General features: G+C 38.0%; 1 protein-coding gene across 3 annotated transcripts; it reads left to right on the top strand.

Moving 5' to 3' along the window:
• Positions 1–359: 359 nt before the first annotated feature.
• Positions 360–10,376, top strand: cysltr1 (cysteinyl leukotriene receptor 1). 3 transcript variants are annotated; one of them, XM_061787685.1, is made up of 3 exons: positions 360–537; positions 7,078–7,202; positions 8,068–10,376. In XM_061787685.1, the coding sequence occupies exon 3, from the start codon at positions 8,077–8,079 to the stop codon at positions 9,139–9,141; it is 1,065 nt and encodes a 354-aa protein (XP_061643669.1). In that variant the 5' UTR covers positions 360–537; positions 7,078–7,202; positions 8,068–8,076; the 3' UTR covers positions 9,142–10,376. The 3 variants fall into 3 exon arrangements, with proteins under 3 accessions (XP_061643669.1, XP_061643671.1, XP_061643668.1); XM_061787687.1 differs by having other exon boundaries at positions 6,921–7,202; positions 8,071–10,376; XM_061787684.1 differs by having other exon boundaries at positions 6,921–7,202.
• Positions 10,377–10,612: the final 236 nt, after the last annotated feature.

The raw sequence follows: 10,612 nt of genomic DNA, 5'->3' as shown, positions 1-10,612 counted from the left end.
ACATTATATAATTGGACACAAACAAAAATAGTACAAATATGATGTGCATATTCCGTTCAGGGACACAGGTGAGCGTTATTCTACAAGATGAACTATTACAGGATTTTCAAATCCCACACCCACAATTTTTTATTTGTTTATTTTACGAACATCTGCATTTTACATAAAACAGACATTTAATCCTTATTTGTTTTCAAAATTCACCTTATAGTGTTCAAAAAGTTGATATTGCAAGTCATCCTTCCCTTGTTTCAGGAAATTCCCTCTTGATTGTCCAACGGGCTCTTTTTTTTTTAAAAACTTGTCTCTATCATAGCTTCTTCAGCTTCTTGCTACAACTCCGATGCCATCTGGTCTGGTCTGGGAAAGAGTTGCGCTGTATTTGTGTCATGCTGGAGGGGAATCAGAGCCTGGGGTTTTTCTTCATCACTGACATTAGTTTAAACCTGTGTCTTTTTCAACTCAACTCAGTGCCAAAAAAGGAACTCTGCGTGGAGGGAGTGCTTTGCAAACACGCAGACCAGGATTTATCTGGTGGTGAGTAATCTGATTCCAATAACTTAAACGCTATATTAAATTGTCAGCTATGAAGAGACAGCTTGCTGTGTCATAATTTAGGAACATGTTTCATCATCGACATAGGAGCTTGTCAGGTTTGAATGAGTTGTTGTTTTATAGGGTGTTTTGTGTTAATGATTCCATATGAGGCGGCATGGTGGACGACTGGTTAGAGCGTCTGCCTCACAGTTCTGAGGAGTGGGGTTTCATCCCCGGCCCCGCCTGTGTGGAGTTTGCATGTTCTCCCCGTGCCTGCGTGGGTTTTCTCGGGGCACTCCTGTTCTCTAAATTGCCCGTAGGTGTGAATGTGAGTGCGAATGGTTGTTTGTCTATCGGTGCCCTGCGATTGGCTGGCAACCAGTTCAGGGTGTACCCCGCCTCCTGCCTCATCTACCTGACTAATCACTGAACTCATCTGGCACTCCTTGCTTCAGTTATTTCTGCTGATGGTTGACAGAAAATGTAGCTTTAGTTTCTGCTTGATGTGTATGAATGAGTGTGTACAACACATCACCCAACAAATAGCAAAAATATCTCCAAATGTGAAACTTCAGTTTCTTAATATTTTGAAAGTAACCATAACTAATGCTCTCATATTATTAAAAAAAATTGTATTGCACTGCTGTATGTTTGTTGTGACATTATCTATTCTGTAGTATACTGTATTAGCATACTGCTGAATTGAAATTAATTCAGTGAAAAATCAGCAAATTCCACAAGTTGCATTTTTAGACAAATAGTGCATTTTGTGTTGCAACATTTTGTAGACACATTAGAATTACAATATCACAATCAAATACTTGTAAAAATGAGACATACCTGTACATTGTAGTTCTTGCCAAAGTAAACACCTATCATCTCTCATATGCGTGGACCAGCCAGGATATCTTCTGTGCATCAGAGCAAGGCTAGCATTGATGTCAACATTAATGTTCATGTCGTGTGCAGTGTTTGTACACATTTGGTCAGATACTTAAACGATAAGATCAAACAATGTTCCCTCCAAGTCATGAAGTCATACCACAGACATGCCTTGTTAATGTTTGGCCCCAACATTCAATGGCTTCACTTCTGTTGTTTTTGAGCGACCATTACACCAAGACAACGAAAAAAAAAAAATCTGTATTGTCTGTACTGTTCATATTGACCAAATTTGGACTGTGCATATAACCCATCTTTTTTGTAAGAACTGCAAGCATATATTGGAGCAAGGGATGGCTTTTTAGGGTTTTGGCACGTTACTCAAGCGGACCATACAGACATGGCTGCCCACAAACAAAATAAAACGCAAAAAACACTTTATAAAGTTGTACAAATTAAACAGTAAACATGCAGTATGTGTCACTAAGCATGGATTTCTAAGCAAGCTTAATGTCAAATTTGCATAAAGATTGTCAGCGTGTATACAAATACTTTGGGCACTTGAAATGGACAAACAAACTATTGACTTGACATTATCAGATCAGTAAGACCTTATCTGATTAGACAGTGCTTGTGTGCAGTTTTTTTGTGGTTTATGAGCGCCAAGGTTTATGTGGGTCCATATGTGAGCCAGGCCTGAAGTTTTTGGTGAGTATGATACAGGACACATGTACTGCGCATATGGAAATGCAATCATTATAATAGTGTATTTTCTATCCATGTATGGAGATGATGTCATGGTGATAAAAATGGTCTGTGTTTGATTATTTATGCCATTTTCACCATACATATAGTCTTGAATATTTCATAATTTACTGTGGTTCCTTACCTGAAGGATCCATCTGTATCTACTAACACACTGTGTGGCCCAGCAAAAAAAGTTAGCAGTTAAAAAAAATTGCAGATGTTTCAATAAATGTGTTTGTGGTCAGGTTACTGTGCTCTATTTTGCACGTCATTAAATTGTTGAGCCAGGAGCATTTCAGAGATAACATGACCTATATAAACATGTTCATCTGCACAGTATTCAATTTTTTCCGCAGTACATTTCACTGTCAGCAGGCCACCCAGGCATTTATGGTGCTTCATTTCAACAAACATTTTAAAATTTACACCCACCAAATCTGCGTGAATTGATACATTAAAAGGAACACAATAACATTTTGCAACTAAAGCAATGTCACAGAGTGGAAAAAGTTCCAATAGATGAGATCAGATCAGAGGTTGCTCTCACTTCCATGTAAGGAGCTGGAGCTGCTGCTGCTGGCTCAAATATGCACACTAACATCTAGTAAACACAAGTCATCAAGAGCAAATTCCTCACCACATATATACAGCACACATATATGAGGTGTTTTGAAAAAATGATAGATTTTTAGCATCACATTTGGCTGTTAAAATGTTTAGAATAAACTTCAGCTTGAAGAACATTGGCCAATACAAAAGCAAAAACATCCCTTCCATTGCTGTCGTCACATTCCATATGGAGCTCATTGTCGACATAGCCTAAAAAAGAAATACATATTACATGTGAAGCAAGAGCTTGATGCAATATGTATATTAACTTTTCTTTACGCACTCACATAACCTAATGCTGATTCAAAATAGTTCCAAAGAAACAGTCATAAGCATTGTTGCCAATGCACCTCACTACAGCAGAATTACTGTAATTTCCTAATTCATGTACAGTGGAACCTCCAAAGTTCAACTCCTTAGAAATTGTACATTGTAAAATTCAACCACAATTTTTAGGAAAAATATGGCTCTGAAGCTGGGGTGGATTAAAAATGGCCCGGTGGCCACATACGGCTTTCTCAATTCTTGAATCCAGCCCACCAGCTTAGCATTTCCGTTGTCAAGAGTCCTGTAATATTTGTTGCATCAACTAAGCAATTTTTTTTGCCCCCCAAAGTTGGTTTATTAAAACGGATGTATTCATTTTTATTGTTTTAAATAATTTCTCACAAAATTATTGTTTAAATGATTTATTAGAAATAATATATTTACCATATTAGTAAAATACACTTATTTTACATGTCACATTAAATAACAAAAAATAAAAATGAGCATCATAAGTATTTTAGTATTAAAATAACTGTTGCATTAATTAAGCCATCCATCCATCCCTTTTCTATACCCCTTATCCTATTCAGGGTCGCAGGGTGCTGGAGCCTATCCCAGCTGACTTCAGGCAAAAGGCGAGCTACACGCTGAACTGGTCACCAGTCAGTCAAGGGCACATACTGTATAGAGACAGACAACCATTCACTCTCACTTTCACTGAATGGGAAGTGAACCCACACTAACTGCACCAAAGTCAAGCAGATATACCACTACACCATCAGTAATGCTAATTTTGCCAGTTTTTTCTAAACTAGGTTAATCACGTAAAATATATTCTTGAATAACTTGATTCAGCATTCTTTTATTGTATTAAATAATTGGTTAGTGAATTCTAATAAATCATTTATGATTACTATTTTACAATAAGCATGAATGACTATAGTTAGTAAAATCGAAGCTCCACATTTGAACAACTTATACCTGATCTATGAATGACCTGGCTCGTCTGTCTGATTTTATGATCAAATGTGGCTCTCGAGCACAAAACCTTCCCTGCTCTAAAGGATCATAAAAACCTCTCATCACGCAAATTTCACTTCAGTGTTAACACCACAAGTATATTTTAAAATGTAAGCGTGACAAGGGAAAGCCACAGAAATTGTCTGGTGGGGAGGGTCACATGAGCATTTGCTCAGCCACCCACCCCTTCAGTACACAATCTTAACATTGTTTAGTGGTGATGGGATGACGTCCCAAAAGGCAAACTGTGAACTTCTGATTTTTTTAATTTATTTATTTATTTATTTTTGTGCAATTAACGAATGCATAATGCAACACATACAGGACATTTTATTTGACAACTGACAAGTAATTACAAGATTTTAAAATCTTGCACAGTAATTTAAAGGTTTTGTGTAATACTACTGAACCACTGGATTATGTTATACTTTTTCTTGTTTGTTTGAATAGCTGATTAATGTGCTATCAACATATTCAGTAAATACAAGCAAAGTTTTCACAAAACAAAACAAAAAATACAACTAATGTCTATCTTAATGGTCTAATAAATCTTTCCTTCCCCCACAATTTAAAAACTGTCCTGTAATTATTTGAAGCTCACTTTAAATGGTTCCTTGCACTAAACGTTTGGTTTCATGTTTAATTTTGATAGTATGTAATGGCTAAATGAGTTACAGTAAAATTGGCCCACCCTTTCACCACACAGGCCTTTCAACTGTGAAAATTAGTTCGTTCATTTCCACTCGGGCATCCGGATTTACAGTAATTTGCTAATCACAAGGCAAACTCATTAACAACTTTCAAAGGAAATGCTGCAGAATAAACACACGTCCTCTATAATCACAAGGAATCACTTTGTGTGACCTGTTTTTCAGCTTTTGTATTTTGATCTCACAACATCTAACTTTCAGTCCTAAATATTTAGATCTCCAAGTAAAGCCAACTCAGATGAGTAAGGGAAATGTAAACATAGTTATAATGTTTTAGATCTGATCATTCCACGGTCCCCTGGGAAAAAAGGGGAAAACAGTATCACTTTTTGGCATTTATTTTACGAAGAGCCATTAGAAAAATGGTTTCAGTCTTTGAAAATGATACCACTATCATTTCTTTATAAACATTGGAAACGTTGTCTGTGAAGAAGATGACTGGGTATGGACTTTATATATTCATTGTAAGGATGCATGAGTATGTCACAATCAAAAACACGTGGTGCTGCTTGAAAATTAGCTTAGTAATGCTTTTCTCGGAAAGTGTACCACTACTATGATCTGTGGGGATAGGTTAGAGTGGATTCTCACATTTAAAATACATCTGTTCCATCACCAGGGGCAGCTGGTCAATAGAGGGCCCTAGGGTGCTGCCCCAACATTGACAATGGTCACCACACTACCGTATTTTTCAGACTATAAGTCGCAGTTTTTTTCATAGTTTGGCCGCGACTTATATTCCAGAGCGACTTATATTTGAAATGATTAACACATTATTATATAATTTCACATGTTATTTTCACACTGACAACCGTAAGAGGGCGCTCTAGGCCTGTGTATCTGTACCTTAAACTGACAATGAGTCTGACGAAAGCGACGTAGGAGAGGAAGCGGAGCATCGTCCACCTCCGGCGTTGGCGGAGTTGTTTAGAAGTAAGACCGAGGATGAAGATTTAATTGGATTTAGTGATTTGGAGTGACACTGATGGTTTGGTAAACTTGATAGCATGTTCTTTATGCTATAGTGAGCTGAATGTGTTACGTTAACATGCCGTACACCTATTCAGCCTGTTCTCTATTCTATTTTTATTTTGAATTGCCTTTCAAGAATAAATGTCTGTTCTTGGTGTTGGATTTTATCAAATAAATTTCCCCCCAAAAATGCGACTTATACTCCAATGCAACTTCCATCACTAGGGTCGCGGGCGCGCTGGAGCCTATCCCAGCTATCATCGGGCAGGATGCGGGGTACACCCTGAACTGGTTGCCAGCCAATCGCAGGGCACATACAAACAAACAACCATTCGCATTCACATCCACACCTACGGGCAATTTAGGGTCTCCAATTCATTATAAGGCGCCCCGTCCATTTTGGAGGAAATTTAAGACTTTTAAGTGTGCCTTATGGTCTTGAAAATACAGTAGCTTCTAGGAACATTGGGACACACAAACTCCACCACAGTAATATGATCTTTAGAGCACTTAACTTTAGTGCAATAAAGTTTGAATAACTGAAAAACGCACAATGCTTTTTAAGAACACAGACAGATGGGAAAGACTTGAGTTTGTTTCCACTCTCTCAGCTGCTCAATTATCTCTTTCAGCTGCTCAATTATGATTGATTCCACCCTGACATGAATTTCACAGGATAAAGATAAAATCTCAAGATAAACACCATGTTCCAAATTATTCGACAAAAACTGTTTTTATTTTTTTTACATTTTCTTAGTCTATATACAATTTATATATATATATATATATATATATATATATATAGGTGTACCCCGCCTCCTGCCCGATGATAGCTGGGATAGGCTCCAGCGCGCCCGCTACCCTAGTGAGGAGAAGTGGCTCAGAAAATGGATGGATGGAAGTTGCATTGGAGTAAAAGTCGCATTTTTTTTTCCAGAAAATGGATGGATGGATGTTTGTTTGTTTTTTAACTCAGCTGACCACTCCCACATTATTGTTCTCTGGATGTGAGGTTTAATTACTTTGTTGTATTTTAAGTCTCAAATTTTACTAGAATGCAATTTTTCTTCAGGATAGTGAAGTTGGCTTGAGTTGGGTTAAATGTATCCATGGATTCTGTGTTTTTCCACATTATATTGTAATAGAATATATAATATACAATAACTGGCTTTTCAGATATCATCATTAGTCCATTCATCAAGATGAGTAAAGTTAAACCACTGGAGGTCAGCACAGATATTTTCCTACAGATGATGACATCACCAAGTATGATGCACGGTAGTAGTGAAGAAGTCCCACCTTCAAGAGATTCAAAATACATGACCCTCTGCAGAAGCAGCCACCTGCAGGAGCGTCCTTCTGCAAGCAGGGTGTTGACATCAGGCAGAGAGGAGCAGCCATTCGCAGACAGTGCATCAGACTGACGTGAAGATCAAGCATCGTCAGGAAAACGTATTGGTGAGCATTCAATTTTTTTTCTAATTTAAATTGACCTTTAGCAAGATTTGTTTTGTTGCAGGAAAGTAAGATTTAAAAAAAATTTACAAGCAAAATATCAGTATGCAAGATATTTTTCTTTTACACATTTCTGTATTTTAAATGCCATCATAAATTTGTCATGTAAATGTATTGTATTCAAACTGAGACAATGTTTGAATTTAATAACATGTCAGATGAGTCTCTGCTGTGTTATCTAACTGCATTATACTGTATACAGCACATCTACACCTGCAGCCCAAAAAATCCCTGTATGAAAGACTAGCTGATTTAATATTTGGGTACTTAAACATTTTGCACAACGTTACTGCAGCAAATGAGAAAATAATGGAGACTACAACTATCCCATGGAAACTATAATTACAATTAAAAGAACTATTGCAAGCTCATATAGATGTCATTACTTTGTGTAAGTGTAATGAGTTGAGATGTCAAGATGAAGTTTTCGTCATAGTGATAAGCTTCTTGTATAAAAGACGCATTGCAAAAGATATTTTAGTTGTGACACAATTTCTCGTAACACAGCCTCAATGTGGCTCTGGAGCGCTTCACTTGAGTAGTTTGTAATCCATTTTGCACTGAGTTTAGTAAATTGTTGTCCCCATTTTATTAAAGGCACATTGCTAAATGATTAGATAAGAATTAGACAAGAATAAGATTTGAGAAAAGTAGTCTTTTATTTATCCTGTGACTACCATGACACAGGATAAATATCCATGTTAATCTCATTTATGGGTTTCCTGATGTCAGCACTGCAGGTGAAAATCTGTAAAATAATCTGTGAACCGTGTTTTACATTCAATGACATGATTTGTGCTCATTTCAGCAGCTGCAGATGGAACCAGTTAATCAAATGCACAGTGAAGAGAGCAACTCCACTAACTGTCCCTCCATCGATGACTTCCGTAATCAGGTTTACTCCACATCCTACTCCCTCATCACGGTGTTAGGCCTGACTGGAAATGGCTTCGCCTTGTTGGTGCTGCTACGAACGTATCGCCCGAGTTCTCCTTTCCAAGTCTACATGCTGAATCTGGCTGTGTCCGACCTGCTGTGTGTCAGCACTCTGCCAATGCGGGTCGTCTATTACGTCAACATGGGACAGTGGAATCAGGGCGATTTCCTGTGTCGCATCACCTCCTGTGCCCTCTACGTCAATCTGTACTGCAGCATTTACTTCATGGCGGCCATGTCTGTGACACGTTTCGTGGCCATTGTCTTCCCTGTGCAGAACCGACTGTTGGTGACAGTGAAACATGCACGACTAGTGTGTGTGGGCATTTGGATTTTTATCTGTTTAGCATCATCACCCTTCTTGATGTTTGGCCAGAAATTTGACCCCGTCTCCAATAAAACAACGTGCTTTGAACCTCCGATACGTCAGGATGTGTCAAAAGTAGTCATGCTGAATAATTTGTCTTTGGTCCTGGGTTTTATCCTCCCCTTCCTCATCATACTCATCTGCTATGCTGGTATTATCCATACCCTACTGTACCGCACCCCTGGTACAAGACGTCAGCAAGACACAGGCCCAAAAGCCATTCGAATGATCGTCATTGTCCTACTGACCTTCTTAGTTAGCTTCATGCCGTACCATGTGCAACGCTCCGTTCACATCCACTCCTTGTACCGGACTGACACTTCCTGTTCTGAAATAGTGATTATGCAAAAGTCAGTTGTAGTGACGTTGTGTCTGGCCGCAGCCAATTCATGCTTTGACCCTTTGCTTTACATTTTTTCTGGGGAGGGTTTTCTCGAACGTCTTTCCTCCATGCGCCTGTCACGATCAGCTAGCATCTCTAACCATTCCGTTAGGTTAAATGTTGCCAGTAACCAGACTGGCGTCAACAGACAGCTCAATGGCACTTCATTTGTACTTAACAGGAACGCTGTCCAATAAGGTGAATGACATGTCGAAAAGGTGGATTACTCACAAACAAAAAACAGCCTGTTGTCCACAAGAATTTAGTATTCGTCAAAAAAATAAATAAATGTAAAGCACTGGAATTAGTAGACACCCTACGAATTATTGTGGCTACTGTGTATATGAGATAATATCTATCCATCCGGAACTACTTGTCTTTTTTGTCGCAAGTGAATTTGGGCGAGAGCTGGGATACACCCAAAACCGTTTGCCAGTTAATCCCAGGATAAATACATTTTGAAGAAAAAAAAAATAAGTATAATACATGTTATTTTCCTGCTATTGACTGGCCCAACATTGTATTTCAAGGCATCTTTTCGAAAGGTCAAATTGATTGTCTTTATCTTATTGCAAAATATGGTGTTTTCATGGCAAGTTATTGTATTTGGACAGTTTGTCTTTATTCACCACCATAAGTTTTAAATAAAACAAATCATTAATTAGAGATGGTTCACAGAAATATGGTTACAATTAGAAATTACAACGAGTTACGTCCATTTTCAGGGGCTCAAAACCATTTGTAGTATTTTGACCAAACGGTATCATTTCGGTATCACATGACTATATGTGGGAATGCTGCAACTGTCGCTATGTGCACTTGCTAATCTTGGCTTTTCATCACAATATCCCCCAATTGCACAACTAACCTTTTTATATATATATATATGTATATCATCAACATTAGCAACAATGACTTGAAAACACTTTGCTTCGGATTTTGATCAAATCTGATTTCTCTACTGTATCCATGTCATGGAACTTACAATAAAGCTCAGACTATCACAATTAAAAATGCTGTATAGAAGCAGTTTTACTGTCAATCTGTATTAGTGTAATGTGATTTTGTTTGTGTCATGCATCATGCATGAGGCCAGGAAGGCCATGAACATGCTGACTACCCCATGACTGTACTTGTGGCGAGTTTCTGTGCCTTCCCAGGGTCTGGGTCACATAGCTGAACCTATAGTGCAAGGGTCACCAGCATGGTACCTGGCAGGCACCAGGTACCCCCTAAGGAGCACATGAGTAGCATGTGGGCCTGTTCTAAAAATAGTTCAACTGTGGTGGGAGATTGTGATTTCGTGGACATGTTGTAGAAGTGATCATTTGAAAATGTAAACACATGCAGAGATTTCTAGAAATAAATCAATTCAAATGGATATCTATTTCCAATGTTGTTAAATCATTGTTAATAATTATTGTTGGTCATGACCAATGACCAATGATCATGGAGGAATGTAATCAATTATTAAAAACATGTAATTCAAGATAACGAGGTAATTTATTGTTTCAGATGAGTTTTAAACTGGTAGCCCTTCAAATTTGTACATAAGAAGTAGTTCGAAGTTTAAAAAATGGCGGTGACCCCTGATATAGTGTCTCGCCTTTTTATTCTGACTGCTTGATGAATTACAACTTGTGTCCACTAGGTGTTACACCAGCACAG

This window comes from Phyllopteryx taeniolatus, chromosome 10, assembly GCF_024500385.1.
Source record: "Phyllopteryx taeniolatus isolate TA_2022b chromosome 10, UOR_Ptae_1.2, whole genome shotgun sequence".
Classification (NCBI taxonomy): Eukaryota; Metazoa; Chordata; class Actinopteri; order Syngnathiformes; family Syngnathidae; genus Phyllopteryx; species Phyllopteryx taeniolatus.
This window is presented reverse-complemented; position numbering and strand designations above follow the sequence as displayed.